Source organism: Nomascus leucogenys, chromosome 20 (genome assembly GCF_006542625.1).
Source record: "Nomascus leucogenys isolate Asia chromosome 20, Asia_NLE_v1, whole genome shotgun sequence".
Lineage (NCBI taxonomy): Eukaryota > Metazoa > Chordata > Mammalia > Primates > Hylobatidae > Nomascus > Nomascus leucogenys.
Genome location: NC_044400.1, coordinates 2,913,128 through 2,931,257, shown reverse-complemented (window position 1 = coordinate 2,931,257; position 18,130 = coordinate 2,913,128). Strand labels below are relative to the sequence as shown.

The window sequence follows — 18,130 nt, the reverse complement described above, 5'->3', positions numbered from 1 at the left end:
GAAATTTATCTTTGTTATTTCAAAGTTTTCAAGGTTTGTTGATGCTTCTCTTTACTAATTTATTTCAGAGAGTATCATCCTTTAACAATTTGCTTTAAGTTGCCTTGAAAACTGGGCAGCAAGGGTTAGAACAGCAGTAAACCGCGGCACTGATGTCCAACCTGGTAGGCCTTATCTTCATGGCTCATGCTGTTGTTTTGAATTGTACCAAAACACTGCTCCTTCTAGGTCTGTGCATAATGCTCCAATTTGTCATTAGTGGACCAAAGCCATCTTAGCATGCAGGCAAAGAAGATGCATGGCTGTTTCTGGGCTTTAGGATTTCTTCTCTGTTGAAACATGGCTGAACCAAAGGAGAAGCTGCAGCTTTCCACCACCAAGAAAACATCAGAGACGGGAAGGGTGGAAGAGAGTCAGCTCTGCCGAGTCCACCTGAGAGGCTGACTCTTAATGGGCTCAATACGGAATGGCCCTGCATTCCAGCATGGCAAGATAGCACATTCTTACTATAGGCCAGGCAGGTCCCAGAGATACTAACCACCTGGAATTCTAATTGAGGGTGTAACTTCTTACTTTTCATTTTGTCATTTCAGGGAGTGAGTGTCAACCATTTCTCGGGGCAAATAGGCCTACGGCTATTGTTCTTTGTCATCTCAGGTTTCCTTTTTACTTTACAGCTTCACTTCTGTGGTCTGTTGGTGTTGTTAAAAGAAGTCTTCTGTGTAACAGGATATGACAAGAATGACATTTCTTGTTTTATTTACCCTGGCTTTTATGCTGACTTTTTAGGGCTGCCTTAGCATGCGTCCCGTTCTGTATGAACACATGCAGCTACCAATTTTCCATTCTTCTTTGTTTGGAGTAGAAACTGAAATGGTTTCTCCAGAACTTTTAGCGGCTCCCTTTCCTTTTGAATCTGGAAGTCAGCTACTCTTGTAGGGCACTCTACATTATATCACTGTATTAGTCCTTTCTTGCATTGCTATAAAGAAACACCTAAGACTGGGTCATTTATAAAGAAAAGATATTTAATTAGCTTACGGTTCCATAGGCTATACAGGAAGCATGATGCTGGCATCTTCTTGGCTTCTGGGGAGGGCTCAGGAAACTTACAATCATGGCAGAAGGCAAAGGGGGGATGAGGCATCTCACATGGTGGTTGCAGGAGCAAGAAAGAGAGGGGGGAGGTGCTACCCAGTTTGAGACAAGCAGATCTCATGAGAACTCACTCACTATCACAAGAACAGCACTAAGGGGATGGCGCTAAACCATTCATGAAGGATCCATCTCCATGATTTAATTACCTCCCCTCTCCAACACATGGGCTCACAGCTTGATATGAGATTTGGGTGGGACACAGATTCAAACCATATCAATTGCCACGTGGTTTAATATTAAGTATACTGAGGAGTAGAATAATGTTCTGGTTAGGAGTGCAAGTCCTGGGAAACCTCCTAGGTTAGAATCCTACTTTTCACTATTTTCTTTCTCTGTGACCATGGGCAAGAAATTGTCCACAGTTCACCGGTAAATTGAGGCTGTTAATATGACTTACCTTAAGGCTTATGGTGAAGATTGAATGCTTGAACACAAGTTATAGGAGTACCTGGCTGATAGCGCACACTCAATATGGGTTTGAGCATCAAGACACTTATTATCTATCATTTTACTAAAACCAAAAAAAAAAGCTCAGAAGATCTAACATGACTTGCTCACCTATGACAAAGGCAGTTCCATAAGCCCAGTCTTCTCAGCTTTAGTCCAATTTTTTTCCCATTCTATGACATTGCTGTTGTAGTCTCTGATCAATAAACTAAGAAGCATTTCATTGGCCTCTGGTATAAAAGAGACACAGAACCAAAGAATAATGTCCTAGGATATTGAATGAAACTTCTTCAAAGAACCCTAAGTAATAAAATGTGAGTGGTTAAAACCTTAAGGATAATTCTGGGTAGAAATGAGGTACTGTAGCTATACTAAGCAGGAGGTGGTGGGTGGGAAACAGAGGAAGTAAGAGTTAAAGAGGAGGAAAAAAATGGAAATACATTGATGAGAAAAGTCTAACATGTTGGTAGGATTAGAATCAGAATAGAAATTATTAGGTTGGTGCAGCCGGGCACAGTGGCTCACACCTGTAATCCCAGCACTTTGGGAGGCCGAGGCGGGCAGATCACGAGGTCAGGAGATCGAGACCATCCTGGCTAACATGGTGAAACCCCGTCTCTACTAAAAATATGAAAAAAAAATTAGCCGGGGGTGGTGGCGGGCGCCTATAGTCCCAGCTACTCAGGAGGCTGAGGAAGGAGAACGGCGTGAACCCGGGAGGCGGAGCTTGCAGTGAGCCGAGATCGCGCCACTGCACTCCAGCCTGGGGACAGAGCGAGACTCCGTCTCAAAAAAAATAAAAAGAAGAGAAATTATTAGGCTGGTGCAAAATGAATTGCGGGTTTTACAATTTAATAGATGGGTGAAAAAGGTGATTGTGATGTGTAATTCGAAGCACCTGCTTTTCACCCCAGCTCACCACATGGCATATTAGTATATAAGAGAAAAATGATAAATAATGAAACAAGTGTTCTGATTCATTGCGTTTTACCTTCACAATTTTCATTTTATTTTAGATTTCGAGAACGTGCTTCAGAGGGACGGAAAGAGAGGGCCAGAGACATAAATATTTTCATATCAAATGAGCAGACCCATGTTTTGATAAAATGCTTGCAGTTTTTCCTCAGCTCTAACTGAAGCCACAGGATGAGTGCCCATTTACGTTCATTTTCAAAACACACATGTGCTTCAGAAGCTGGTGTCTTTTGAAAAATACCGTCTAGAAACTTCAGAGTTCACTGCTGTGAAATGTCTTGCCTAAAAACCCCAGGCGGGGCCTGAATTTGCGTCCTTTCTGCATCAATTGTTAAGAGATCTCTTTTGTAATATGGATATTGAAGTTACCTCGTTTCTCGGTTTTGTTTTTTTCCTCTTGCCTAGACACGCAGTACTGTTTGACAGTCCATCACTTCACCAGCCACGGAAGAAGCACATCCATCACCAAAAAGTGCGCCTCCAGAAGTGAATGTCATTTTGTCGGCTGCCACCACAGCCGAGATTCTGAACATACGGTAAGGATCGTGTGTGTGTGTGTGTGTGTGTGTGTGTGTGTGTGTGTGTGTGTGTGTGTTATTGTCTAAACTTTCATGCCAGTAATGTAAGTTGTAGATCAAAGGAGAGGCAGGAAGGATAGTAATATGTTGACCGTGTTTACATTTTGAGGAAAGACTCCATAATAAAGATAAGATGGAGACCAAAGAACAGTTAGACTTTCTGTCCTTCAACAAGAAGTAATGTTGCTACAAACAAGCGGCATTTCCCAGACTCCAGAGCTAGACCCTAGACCTCAGACTGTGGGTGAATGATGTGCGGCCAGCTCTGGTGACCTGAGAGCAAACTGTCCACAAGAAAATGGCAAAGCCTGCTCTGCTCTTTTGATGGCCAGGAGTCACCAAGAACACTGCAAAGGGACACTGGAAGATGGCAAGAGGACTATGGTGACAGCTTTTATGAAGGAAACCTTGTCTTACCCACTGCTTCTGCTTAGATGAGGAAGGGAGTCTGAAGGATTAGCCTCAGTTTAATATGATGAACTTCAGGTACCTTTTAGATCAAGTGATTGCTTCAACATTCTCATTCTATCATATTCTAAATGAGCATTTCACTCCTTTATGTGCCTGGAATTCTGAAATGCTTAAGAAAGAATTACTTGAAAGCATGTTCATTTCATGAGGTTTTAGAATTTGATTTACCCTGTAAGTACAGAAAATGATTCTTATATTAGTGGCTTTTAGCTCTAGCTACACAAGAATCACCTGGGTAGCTTTTACAAGCTCTGCTTGTTGGTGAGAGATGCAGGCCGGCAGGCTCTCCAGTCCAGTTGAAATGGAACCTCAGGGTAAGGTCCTGGGTGTCAGGATCTTTTTAAAAAGTTCCCCAAGGTGATTCTGATGTGCAGCCAGGGTTGAGAAACACTGATACGGATGCCTAGAGTTGATGCCTTTATCATACCTAGTCATCCTGGAAGCCTCTATGAATGTCTGGGTTTATCAGGTTGAGGCATTGTACCTGGGACGGTTTGGTATTACCTGAAAACATCCCCTGAAAAACACCTGTTAGGGACAAGCCTTTTTATTTTCTTACACCACTCAACAACCGTAATTAGTAAACCATTGTTGCTGTAATGATAAGAATCAGGTGTTAGCATAGACAATAGAGAGTCATTATTATCCCCTAACAAGTAGCACTGAGAAAGAAAATCAATGACTAATCCGAAAGGTTCCTAGCTTTCATTTTTGCCTGAGTGCTTTCCCTTACAAACCTTTAGAAGATTTGTGGACTCAATCAAGCACTCTTATTCAGTTTCTCTTCCTCTTTGCCTTGCTAATGCTTGGGTTTGATGCAGATAAATCACAGTTAGGATAAAAGACTTTCAGCATGGTTTTTCCCTTCCACTCCATTGGCATTGGTGGTGGAAGGGTATCCAAGAGCCTAGATGACGCAAAATTGGATAACCAGCTCCAATTATTTGTCTTCAGATAGAACCGAAGAAGCCTTTCTTTTTCTTTCTTTTGCCCCTTCCCTCTTCTTCCTATTATTCACTGTCCCTTCCTCTCTCCTTTTTGTAACAGGAGTGTAGGTCTTGCTGTGAAGGAATGATCTGCAATGTAGAATTACCCACCAATCACACTAATGCAGTGTTTGCCGTAATGCACGCTCAGAGAACATCTGGCGGCAGTGCCCCCACACTCTACCTACCAGTGCTTGCCTGGGTCTTTGTGCTTCCATTGCTATGATGCCACCACTCCTAGGAGAGGCAGAGACCAGCCTCTAAAGCACAAGCCAAAAACTGTGTGAACGGTGAACTTTGGAGTGAAGATCAATCTTGCACTTGGTGAAGAGTGCACATTGGACCTCAAGGCGAAAGCCAGTGGTTTGCTTGGATAAAATGTTCCCGCATGAGGCCACAGGACTGAGGATGGGAATTTGGCAGGGCCTGAGAAGATGGTCTGACTTCCAGGCTTCCTGGTCAAAGAGAGCTACGTTTCGTCAGTTCTGCAGAGAGGATCCTGGCAACTAGTCCCACCTGACTAGGCCTTTAGCTGAAAGGATTTCTTGACCTCCTTGACTGCCTCAGAGGCTGCCAGGTCAAACCCTCTTGTTTATGTGATTAGCTCAGAGCGTCTCTATGAAATCTAACCCTTCCCCTCATGAGAAAGCAGTTTTCCCCACCAACAGCGTAGTCAATGAGAAAGGCAACTGTACGAAGAAAACTTCCAGTTGAACTAATGTGAAATCTATTTGCTAATTGTGGGGGGAAATAAAGCTTTTAAATTATACAGTGTAAATGCATGCTTGTGTGTTTCTTGACTGATGTGGAGACCTCTGGTGAAACAGTTACCAGGGTCATAAAATAGGTCACTGACATTTGTGTCCACGCACCATTGGTGATATGTGTTGAACTATAAAATTCGATGCTGAAGCTACTTAGCTTTCTTCTTTTTGGGGAGAGATGCATTTTAGGATGCTAATACAAACTTCGTGAGTTGGGAATATCTGGGAAGCCTCCCTGATAAAGGAAGATGACACCTTGTCATATGATGCACCCTCAGCAGTAGTAGCTTCAAAAGTTCTAGTCGCAAAGTGGCAAGGGGGGTCCCTTTTCCTCCTTCAGTCATATTCTCTACGCATGCCATGTCTACCAGGAGAACTTCTGTAAATACATGCTAAATGTTTTGTCCCATTCTCTTCTCTTTCCACTTACAATGCAATCTCTGAATTTCAAGTGAGCATCTTCTTCCTGTTTCTAGAATTCTGATTTCCTGCCTTCAGTCGCACTTTGGGATGACCTTTAAGCACTCTGCCCTTGTATTTATAGTGATGAGTTAATGGAATGGGTTTTTCCCCTAATTAAATTATCCATCATTAGAATGCTGGGTGCCCTGTAGGCTCTATTAATGAACCTATCCTTGCCACATGGGCTCACCTATGGCATGAGTTGGCAAATTATGGCCCACAGGCCAAATACATTCCACCACCCATTTTTGTGAATAAGTTTTTATTAAAACACAGCCATGGCCACTTGTTTATGTATTGTGTGTGTCTCCTTTTGCGCTATAATGGCAGGGTTGCAGAGATGCAACAGAGACTCTATAGTCTGCGAAGTCTAAAAGCTTTACTATCTTGCCCTTTTCAGGAAAAATTTGCTGACCCCTAACCTATGGGATGTCAAGACTGCTTAAGGAGAAAGCTGCTTTCTTTGCAGGGACCATGGTGCTAATGGTAGTTACTCAGCCTGGGCAATGGTTGGCCAAATCACTTCCCTTGTTTCCTTTGTCTTCGGAGTCAGTGAATTTGTCTTCTGTTTGGATTGTTTCATGTATTTGATTCCATCTTGTAGTTATGTACTGATGTCAGGGGCTGAGCTGTATTTATGTTGCTTCTCATCCTTGACGCGCTGGGAGCATTTCATCTTAAGGCTCCTTGGCGTCCTATCAAACAGGGAGGGGGCAGACATCATTATCTCCCTGTCTCTGGCCCAAACTTAGACTCACTTGGTAGCATCAGTTTTTGAAGCCTAATGTAGATTTATCCTATCTTTCACTCAGCACCTTGAAGTATTTGCATTTTCATAGCTTATACTTGTTTGAAAATAATTATATATGGCTTCACTTGGAAATTTTCATAGCATCTTTGGCATCTTTTTATTCCCCAGAGTTTCTTTTGACCGTATAATTGACAAATTGTCTGGTAAAAAACCATTAGCAGACAGCACTTTTTTTTTTTTCCTGATTTTGTTTCTACTGTATAGATTAATGAAGTTTCTTTTGTATGTGTTTTTTTCTTTCCTGAGGAAATATCTTAATTTTCTCTTCTTCACCCTGAACATCAAGTTCATATGGATTTCACATCTGACCTCTACTCCCTTAAGCATTTAAAATCGGGGTATGTTGAGCAAAGGAGGGAGTGCAAAGGAAACCAACTTCTGGTAAAGGCAGCCGAGTGAACAGGGGGTTACAAATAAAAATAGGGGATGCCCTGCCAAATTTGAATTTCAGATAAAATCAAGTAATTTTTTGTGTAAGTTATTCATGAACTCACAAGACTGGCTCATCTAAGGAAATGGTTTCAAATCCTTGTAATAAATCTGAATCTTCTGAGTAACTCGAAAACACAACAAGTTCCCAGGGCATTCTGGAGATGTTGATTCAGTAGCTCTGAGGTGAAGCTCAAGCCCACCCCCGGTAGCTGAAAGTTAAGTTTAAACAAACAAAAGCTCTCAGGTGATTCTAATGCTCATCCAGGTGTTAACTCTGATGTGAGAGGATCATTCCTTCTTCTGAAGCCTGGTCCTTGGCCACATAATAGGTATGCTAATGAGTAATAAACACATACATAAGCAACGTCAGTTACAGGCATGGCTCTAAAAGTGTGTCCCCACAGCGTCACCTGGAAACTTGTTAGAAATGCAAATCTCAGACTCCATCTCAGACCTATTAAATCAGAAACTCTGCGGGTTCAACCTGTGATTTAACCTGTGCTTTAACAAAGCCTCCAGGTGCTTCTGATGCATGTGAAAGTTTAAGAACCCCTGGACCAGATAGAAGTGCTCCCTAAAAGTCTTCAGTAAATGTGTCCCTGGTATCTGCGTGATTGCTTGGGGAATTTTGTAAAAAAAATAAATAAATAAACCTGGGCCCCAACTTCACAAAGTCAGATTCTCTGCGTTGAGTCAAAAAATGTGTAGTTTAAAAAAAATTCCTCAAATGATTCTGAAGCACAGCCACTTGGGGAGCCACCAAAGGAAAGAATAAAAGATGGAGGTGATGTAGGTGATCAGAAGGCCCAGACTCCAACACCCGACATTTGAGTTCTAATCTGAAAGCCCTATGCACTTTAAGTTGACTCTGTGGTATCTTCAATGTAATTTAAAAACTAGAATGCAAAAAAAAAAATTTAATCATTAGAGTCCACTGCATAGATATTTAAAATCCATTGCATAGGGACCCGGGATGGCCAAGCATTCCAGGCCTCAGATTAATTTAATTTGCCCCTAGTGAGTAAGAAAATGAGAAATACTTTGGTGTCAAAATGTCCAATGAGAATCTTAGTAGTGGAGTGAGGAAAGACGGGGAACATGTAGATTTGTTAGTATAAAAGAGACAAGGGGATTAGCTATGAATATAAGGAAGATCTGAGGGAATGGCCTGTCAAAGGTCCACTTTGAATAGATCTACATTCTAGAATAAACTTTGAATTCCATCCATCAATCATTCCTTGAAAAAGAAAGTTACCTAACACCTTTTCCCCACCCATGTGTAAATGCTCCCTAAATTCAATTCTGAGTGAAAGCAGTCAGAAATTATCGGCGTTGCTTTCTATACAATCTGCATTCTGTCATGTCAATCACTGGGTAAAATATATTTCATAAGAAAAAGGAAGAAAATGAAGGTGGGTTGGTTTCTCTTTCTCACTGGAAAGGAACTTATGAAGCCACGCAAAGCACGAAATGAACAATGAGGACACGCATGGACTTGGGAGATGAGGTGTGGCATGAAACCGGGAAACTATGTTTTACGTTCGTGAAATGATCCTTAGGCGAAACTTGTGATATGTAGCTCACCAGTTACAAAGTTTGCTATGACCTTTGGATCTTGGACATTTTATTCTATTTATTTTATTGCCTCATTGTGTGTTGTCGACTATAGGATTTGTAGAGGGTTACATGGTGATGCTGGTTGTGTCTGGGTGCAGTTCATGCCGGAAGACAAAGGCTAACAAATGCGCGAAGGTCAAAGTCCAAGACACTGAAAAACAGTTGTTGTGATTTGAGTCCACCTTTAGGCACAGTTCCTCTACTGCGTATCTGAAACAGTGCAGCATATTTCTATTACTCTCCCCACTCCCCTTTCATCTTCACAATTCTGTCTCCTGCCCAGCCCCCCTCACTCCTTACCTTGGCTTCTATTTCATCAGATGCTGAGACTGGAAGCTGAGCTGTCTTTAGGGTGATCCAGAGTTGAGATCATTCTAGTTGCGGCTGTGAAAAATAGGGCTTCTGCAGCTCAATGCCAGAAGTACTATTTAGCAGGTCTGAGAACCTTCATTTTTAACAAGCATCTGATTCTGATATTGGTGATTCTCACCCTGGTAGTCTTAGGGCATCATTTTTTAGAAAAAAAATAACCCAGGCCCTCAACATAAGGCTGTAGAGCTCTGTGTTGAGAGCTCACAGTCTCCTAAGCCACCACACAAGGACTTTTTTAGTTCATGAAAATTGGTTCCAGCTAAGGGTCTGGGAGTAAGTGGAGGACATTGTGGATTGGCAGAGCTGCCACGTTGAGAATGGCCCTGAGTTGCCTAGGACAAGTGGGAGCTCCAGGAAGGGATTCTGGGGCCCCTTCCAGGCAAGTAGGATGTCAAGGGTTCTGAGCACTGACTTGAATCCCTGAGCATCATAGATGAGTGTGGCAGTAAGAAGCCATACAAAGCAATGGGCAAGGTGAGCCCATCCACAGGGCCTAAGCACAGTCTCAAAATCAGTTCCAATGCAAATAGTTTCCAAAAGAGGACAGGCAACACAGGGCAAGCAAGTCTCGAAGACAAACTGATTCGATTTGTGAGGCTCCTCAGTCAGGGAGGGCATCTTAGTGCTGCAGCCATCAGATAACTTCAGCTGCAAATAACAGAGTCCCAAATTGGCATAAATGAATTTCTTGGCTTACATTATTGGAGGTTCAGAAAGAGGGGGCTTCAAGGCGGACTTAGTCCAGTGGTTCCAGCCCCATCCTGTGCTGTTCTATTGGTTCTCCCTTGCCTCATATCCTTTGGTAACTAGATGGCTATAGCTATGCCATACTGCCTACCCAGTGTCCAGGGAAACAGGCAGGGGGATGCTTCTGGAAGCCCTCCAAGAAAAGGTCTAAAGGCCTTTACCCAGCTTTCCAGCAAATCACAAGCCAGAAAGCTGTGGTCACCCTTGGCTTACTTCAGCTAAAGGAAGCTCAGTGTCCCCGAGGCATGTGTGGTGCACGGTGGAGGCTAGATATCTGAACAAAGCAGGATTGAGAAAGGAGGCAGGAAGAAATGCGTCTAGATAAGCAGCCAGAACTGTCTGCTACAGATTCCCACAATGTGAGGCTGTGTGGCGAGGCCACTGTTAAGGTGGCTGAGGCAATGCTATCATGTCAGAGATAAGAGAGGGAGCCTTTGTCTTTGAGAGCTGCATGGACTTGCCCGAAGCTCACAGCTAACGAGAAGCAGACACAGAGAAGCTCCCGTGCCTACTGTAATTCCCACTGTGCTCTCTTGTGATTAATGTACATTGTAAATCTGCAAGAGCGTGCAGCGCTTCCCAAACTATTCCATGAGAGGAACATTGCTTCACCAAGCATCTGGTTTCCACAGGATACACTTTTGTGTACACAACCTTACAAATGTAGAGAGGTATGAGGGGAAATCTGCAAAACATGGGGATGGGTAAGACACTGACTCCTAAAACACATGGTATATCCTAGGTACTTAATAAATGCATGCTGAATGAATAAACCTTAAACGTTCAGAAATACTCACTTCTCCAAGATCATAGGCTCCTACCTGTACAGACCTGTTGCCATCATCCTCAGGTGAGCAGAAGCAGAAAATGTAAAAACTGCCTTAAAAAGGGGAAACTTCAAATACTTTTATTTTCATTTTGTCCTTATGTTTGTTCACTGTTCAGTGTCTAGAATGGATATTAATCCAACTCGTGCCCACCAGTCCTTAGGGCTCAACGGTAAATCAATCAAGAAGTCAATGGTTCCTGAAGATTGTGTGTTCTTGTTTCCTCTCTTTGCATATGTCTTCTGAAGAATTCTCTGAAGTTGTCAGTCATTTGTTATTTCTGTATATTACTAGATTTACTATGCAATCAATCTTGAGTCAGAGATGAGTCCTGAATATTAAGATTTATCCTCATTGTAACTAAAAAATTTAAACCAAAATTCATTCATGGACTGAGAGAATGCCTTTTTGTCAGAGATCTGGACAGATCCTCAAGGAAAGTCCTTTTATATCTTATCCAACAAAGGAAATGAATATATAATTAAGTGGAAATGTAAAATAAGGAATAATGCAGTATTTTAACTAACATAGGTAAACCCACTGATATGATTTGGTTTGGCTCTGTGCCCCTACCCAAATCTCGTCTCGAATTGTAATCCCCACTTGTGGAGGGAGGGACCTGTAATCCCCAGGTGTCGAGGGAGGGAGGTGACTGGATTGTGAGGGTGGTTTTCGCTGTTCTCATGATACCGAGTGAGTTCTCACGAGATCCGATAGCTTTAAAAGCGGCGGTTTCCCCTGCTCTTTGCTCTCCTGCTGCCTTGAGAAGAAGATGCCTGCTTCCCCTTCCGCCACGATTGTAAGTTTTCTGAGGCCTTCCCCAGGCATGCCAAACTGTGAGCCAACTAAACCTTTCCTTTGTAAATTACCCAGTCTCAGATATTTCTTTTTAGCAACGTGAAAACAGACGAATACACCCACATTTGTTTTGGTGGTAGTTTTTCTTACAATTAATCCTAAATTGAATGTCAAACATTGATTTTGGAGGATGTTTTTTTCAGCAGTATTTAGGATCTGGCACTTTTCTACTTACCTGGCTTTAAGAATTCAGGAATTGAAGAAAGGCAAGAGAAAGATTTTTTATTATAATTGTAATAATGTCTCATTTTTAAGTGTGTAAGGGTAAGGAACTATTATTTGACTGATAGAACAGATTAGTGGAATAATTCTACATGACTTCTGTATTTTTCTTTTTAATGTAAAGTTTCAAAATGAAAAGTGAGTTTAATTAAGTGGAAAGATAATCCACGATTAAATAAGATAATGAAGCAGATATTGCAAACAAATGAACATGGTTAAAAACTTAGAGCTCATGATTAGAGAGAAAACAGTCAAATAGTTTAAGGCAAAACTTTGACTGATTATTGAAGGAAAAAAAAGCAAAATTGCTAGATTTTATCTACTTTTTGAGTGAGGCCAGGGATAAGGCTAAATCTTCCCCGTTTCATTATCAGCTGCTCTGGAAATGCAATTACCCGAAGTGGTTTGATGTCCCTTGTCAGATGTGGGTGTTTGTGCTAACGATGCAAGGACAGCACTGTGGTATGTGGGATGCAGTTCCCAGGGCGCACGTGCAGAATCCTAATAAGCATTTAATTCTTTTACTCAGCGAAGCCTGCAGTGCCTTGAAGGGAAGTGTAATCGGAGATTTGCACAGATGAGAAAGAAAACCACACAGACGGAGGCGCTTGGCAATGCCTGCTCTCTTGAGGTCTCTGCTAGGGTTTAGCAGTGCCTGAAATCTAGGGGTCCAGCCTGGCCCAATAGTTTACCCTTAGGGAGTGAGCCTTGGCTCTTGCAGCTCTGTTCTGAGAGTTTATAAATAGCTAGGGTTTGAATGACTTATGCCCTAACGTACTAGATGCTTGGTTCAGAGTAGGTGTTTGGGATCAAGTAGTTGAATGAGAGTAGCTTACTACTTGTGTTTTTCTTGAATGGAGGAAGGGTGGATGGTGTTGTGTAGGTCAATAGGTGTGAAGGTGAGTAATTTATAAGATGTGAATAGGAAATGGTTTTGCAATCTCATGTATTATCCCATTTGAGAGGCAAGTTCTTCCCGCTCCCAGTTTTGCCCCATGTAACTGTTCTGCCTTTTTGTGATACCTTTCTAAGACTCTGTAATTTTAGCCAACTTTTGATATATTCATCCTTTGTAGTTAGCAGTTAGAAACCGAACTCTGTGGAATCCTTAATAAAGATGAACAGGCAGAAGAACATGAAGAACAGAGAAAGAAGCCCAGAGTTCTAACAGTCATCAAATCCTGTAACTCAGTCCTTGAAGAAGTGAACATGGCTTGGGCATATGATGAGATATGACTATAAACAAAAAACTGGGCACAGAGGGTCTTCAACTCCCTCTTCCTACCACCTCCCACCAGGCCCGGCACTGATACCTGTACTAGGTCAACAGGCAAACCATGGCTTTGCCCAAAAATAAATACCTGTTTGAATTGAATCCATGAAATATTTTTCACAAAGTACTTAACTCATCAGCATTTGATTTCCCATTTGTACTTATTATTTATTCTCCATCTCCCTCCTAGGCATTCTAGGAGGATCAATAATGACTATTTTAAGTATTTGGTAGTCAGCAAGTGCTGCAAAACAACTCCAAACTTAAATTATTTCCATTTCATTTTAAATCGGTTATATTTTATTCACTATCTTTTATATTTCTGTGGTTTTGATGTCACTAAGATGCCCTTTCCACACTCCATTAAATTGACTTCATTTTCTTGACAATGAGATTTCCATTTAGTTTTCATCAACTGCTTAGATTTCCTCATCTTCAAATGCCTCATTTTCAAAAACAATAGGAAGCCTATGCTTCATACTATATAATGTGCAAGGCTTCCATTTAATGAATCGTTTGGCTAATTTTTTTAGGCAAATAAGCACATTAATTTGTACAAGCTATTAATACCAATTATTAATGCTTTTCATTTTGTTGGTTTCAGCAATCTCTGCATGACACACACTGCAACAAAATGGAAATTGATTTCACCAAGTTTGGCAACTCTGCAGTGTTTTGTAACCTTTGCAACGAGGCTTATTTGAAAGGCTGGGTTTAATTATCCTTCTTTTGCCTGCTTCTCAAGATGTTGATGGGTAACAGCTCTATTGCACTTGACAGTTAAAAGTAAATTCATCTGGAGTGTTCCTACGCTGTCCTTGATGCTTGTTACATAAGGAGACTTTAATATGCCCACCAGAAAAGCATTAGCCCAGCTTATCTGAATCTTAGTTTTTGTATGTGGGGAAAAAAGAAAGCGAGTCTCTCAGCTACAAGGCAATGTAGAACCCAGGCCTCCCGGGCAGAACAGAATGTGGTTTAACCAGTTCTCTCTGAGACTGGAACTGAAGGCTCACTGGGATTCAAGACCCTTATAAAGCAGAAGAGCTTGGATCTTCTCTCTATTGCAGTACCTTTAATGTGACTTTCCAATTATACTTCCTTTTGGTGTCTTCTCATTTTATCCCTCCTCCCAGGAACTGACTCCCAGACCCTCTCTCTATGATGTAGCTTCTGCTTATTCAGATATTCAAATTCCTCATGACTCTGGCTCTTTTGGCCCTTGTCACTTTTTTTTTTTTTTTTATACTTTAGGTTTTAGGGTACATGTGCACAATGTGCAGGTTTGTTACATATGTATCCATGTGCCTTGTTGATTTCCTGCACCCGTTAACTCGTCATTTAGCATTAGGTATATCTCCTAATGCTGTCCCTCCCCCCTCCCCCAACCCCACAACAGTCCCCGGAGTGTGATGTTCCCCTTCCTGTGTCCATGAGTTCTCATTGTTCAATTCCCACCTATGAGTGAGAACATGCGGTGTTTGGTTTTTTGTCTTTGCGATAGTTTACTGAGAATGATGTTTTCCAGTTTCATCCATGTCCCTACAAAGGACATGAACTCATCATTTTTTATGGCTGCATAGTATTCTATGGTGTATATGTGCCACATTTTCTTAATCCAGTCTATCGTTGTTGGACATTTGGGTTGGTTCCAACTCTTTGCTATTGTGAATAGTGCCACAATAAACATATGTGTGCATGTGTCTTTATAGCAGCATGATTTATAGTCCTTTGGGTATATACCCAGTAATGGGATGGCTGGGTCAAATGGTATTTCTAGTTCTAGATCCCTGAGGAATCGCCACACTGACTTCCACAATGGTTGAACTAGTTTACAATCCCACCAACAGTGTAAAAGTGTTCCTATTTCTCCACATCCTCTCCAGCACCTGTTGTTTCCTGCTTTTTTAATGATGGCCATTCTAACTGGTGTGAGATGGTATCTCACTGTGGTTTTGATTTGCATTTCTCTGATGGCCAGTGATGATGAGCATTTCTTCATGTGTTTTTTGGCTGCATAAATGTCTTCTTTTGAGAAGTATCTGTTCATGTCCTTTGCCCACTTTTTGATGGGGTCGTTTGTTTTTTTCTTGTAAATTTGTTTGAGTTCATTGTAGATTCTGGATATTAGCCCTTTGTCAGATGAGTAGGTTGCAAAAATTTTCTCCCATTCTGTAGGTTGCCTGTTCACTCTGATGGTAGTTTCTTTTGCTGTGCAGAAGCTCTTTGGTTTAATTAGATCCCATTTGTCAATTTTGGCTTTTGTTGCCATTGCTTTTGGTGTTTTAGACATGAAGTCCTTGCCCACGCCTATGTCCTGAATGGTATTGCCTAGGTTTTCTTCTAAGGTTTTTATGGTTTTAGGTCTAACATTTAAGTCTTTTATCCATCTTGAATTAATTTTTGTATAAGGGGTAAGGAAGGGATCTAGTCTCAGCTTTCTACATATGGCTAGCCAGTTTTCCCAGCACCATTTATTAAATAGGGAATCCTTTCCCCATTTCTTGTTTTTGTCAGGTTTGTCAAAGATCAGATAGTTGTAGATATGCGGCATCATTTCTGAGGGCTCTGTTCTATTCCATTGATCTATGTCTCTGTTGTGGTACCAGTACCATGCTGTTTTGGTTACTGTAGCCTTATAGTATAGTTTGAAGTCAGGTAGCGTGATGCCTCCAGCTTTGTTCTTTTGGCTTAGGATTGACTTGGCGATGCGGGCTCTTTTTTGGTTCCATATGAACTTTAAAGTAGTTTTTTCCAATTCTGTGAAGAAAGTCATTGGTAGCTTGATGGGGATGGCATTGAATCTATAAATTACCTTGGGCAGTATGGCCATTTTCACGATATTGATTCTTCCAACCCATGAGCATGGAATGTTCTTCCATTTGTTTGTATCCTCTTTTATTTCATTGAGCAGTGGTTTGTAGTTCTCCTTGAAGAGGTCCTTCACATCCCTTGTAAGTTGGATTCCTAGGTATTTTATTCTCTTTGAAGCGATTGTGAATGGGAGTTCACTCATGATTTGGCTCTCTGTTTGTCTGTGATTGGTGTACAAGAATGCTTGTGATTTTTGTACATTGATTTTGTATCCTGAGACTTTGCTGAAGTTGCTAATCAGCTTAAGGAGATTTTGGGCTGAGACAATGGGGTTTTCTAGATATACAATCATGTCATCTGCAAACAGGGACAGTTTGACTTCCTGTTTTCCTAATTGAATACCCTTTATTTCCTTCTCCTGCCTGATTGCTCTGGCCAGAACTTCCAGCACTATGTTGAATAGGAGCGGTGAGAGAGGGCATCCCTGTCTTGTGCCAGTTTTCAGAGGGAATGCTTCCAGTTTTTGCCCATTCAGTATGATATTGGCTATGGGTTTGTCGTAGATAGCTCTTATTATTTTGAGATACGTCCCATCAATACCTAATTTATTGAGAGTTTTTAGCATGAAGGGTTGTTGAATTTTGTCAAAGGCCTTTTCTGCATCTATTGAGATAATCATGTGGTTTTTGTCTTTGGTTCTGTTTATATGCTGGATTACATTTATTGATTTGCGTATGTTGAACCAGCCTTGCATCCCAGGGATGAAGCCCACTTGATTATGGTGGATAAGCTTTTTGATGTGCTGCTGGATTCGGTTCGCCAGTATTTTATTGAGGATTTTTGCATCAATGTTCATCAAGGATATTGGTCTGAAATTCTCTTTTTTGGTTATGTCTCTGCCAGGCTTTGGTATCAGGACGATGCTGGCTTCATAAAATGTGTTAGGGAGGATTCTCTCTTTTTCTATCGATTGGAATAGTTTCAGAAGGAATGGTACCAGTTCCTCCTTGTACCTCTGGTAGAATTCGGCTGTGAATCCATCAGGTCCTGGACTCTTTTTGGTTGGTAAGCTATTGATTATTGCCACAATTTCAGAACCTGTTATTGGTCTATTCAGAGATTCAACTTCTTCCTGATTTAGTCTTGGGAGGGTGTATTTGTCGAGGAATTTATCCATTTCTTCTAGATTTTCTAGTTTATTTGCATAGAGGTGTTTGTAGTATTCTCTGATGGTAGATTGTATTTCTGTGGGATTGGTGGTGATATCCACTTTTTCCTTTTTTATTGCATCTATTTGATTCTTCTCTCTTTTCTTCTTTATTAGTCTTGATAGCGGTCTATCAATTTTGTTGATCTTTTCAAAAAACCAGCTCCTGGATTCATTAATTTTTTGAAGGGTTTTTTGTGTCTCTATTTCCTTCAGTTCCTCTCTGATTTTAGTTATTTCTAGCCTTCTGCTAGCTTTTGAATGTGTTTGCTCTTGCTTTTCTAGTTCTTTTAATTGTGATGTTAGGGTGTCAATTTTGGATCTTTCCTGCTTTCTCTTGTGGGCATTTAGTGCTATAAATTTCCGTCTACACACTGCTTTGAACGTGTCCCAGAGATTCTGGTATGTTGTGTCTTTGTTCTCGTTGGTTTCAAAGAATATCTTTATTTCTGCCTTCATTTCATTATGTACCCAATAGTCATTCAGGAGCAGGTTGTTCAGTTTCCATGTAGTTGAGCAGTTTTGAGTGAGTTTCTTAATCCTGAGTTCTAGTTTGATTGCACTGTGGTCTGAGAGACAGTTTGTTATAATTTCTGTTCTTTTACATTTGCTGAGGAGAGCTTTACTTCCAACTATGTGGTCAATTTTGGGATAGGTGTGGTGTGGTGCTGAAAAAATGTATATTCTGTTGATTTGGGGTGGAGAGTTCTGTAGATGTCTGTTAGGTCCACTTTGTGTAGAGCTGAGTTCAATTCCTGGATATCCTTGTTAACTTTCTGTCTCATTGATCTGTCTAATGTTGACAGTGGGGTGTTAAAATCTCCCATTATTATCGTGTGGGAGTTTAAGTCCCTTTGTAGGTCACTTAGGACTTGCTTTATGAATCTGGGTGCTCCTGTGTTGGGTGCATATATATTTAGGATAGTTAGCTCTTCTTGTTGAATTGATCCCTTTACCATTATGTAATTGGCCCTTGTCACTTTTTTATCTTACACTCTTTCTGCATTTGTTTCTACTGCATAATTTGATTTGCTCAGCACTTTCTTGTTTTGGAAGTCATTTCCACTCTAGGCTCCCACAGAGGACCCTGTCCAGCCTAGAAGCTGGCT

At 41.2% G+C, this 18,130-nt stretch overlaps 1 protein-coding gene across 9 annotated transcripts in view; it reads left to right on the top strand.

The window, feature by feature from the left end:
* LYPD6B (LY6/PLAUR domain containing 6B) overlaps positions 1 to 5,393 on the top strand; it is a 176,255-nt gene extending 170,862 nt beyond the window's left edge. For all 9 annotated transcript variants that reach the window (XM_012502551.2, XM_012502552.2, XM_030801329.1 and 6 more), the window contains 2 exons: positions 2,986 to 3,116; positions 4,677 to 5,393. In XM_012502551.2, coding sequence (XP_012358005.2) covers positions 2,986 to 3,116; positions 4,677 to 4,841 — 296 coding nt within the window. In that variant the 3' untranslated portion in view covers positions 4,842 to 5,393. The remainder of the gene's footprint in view (positions 1 to 2,985; positions 3,117 to 4,676) is intronic.
* The last annotated feature ends 12,737 nt before the right edge of the window (positions 5,394 to 18,130 follow it).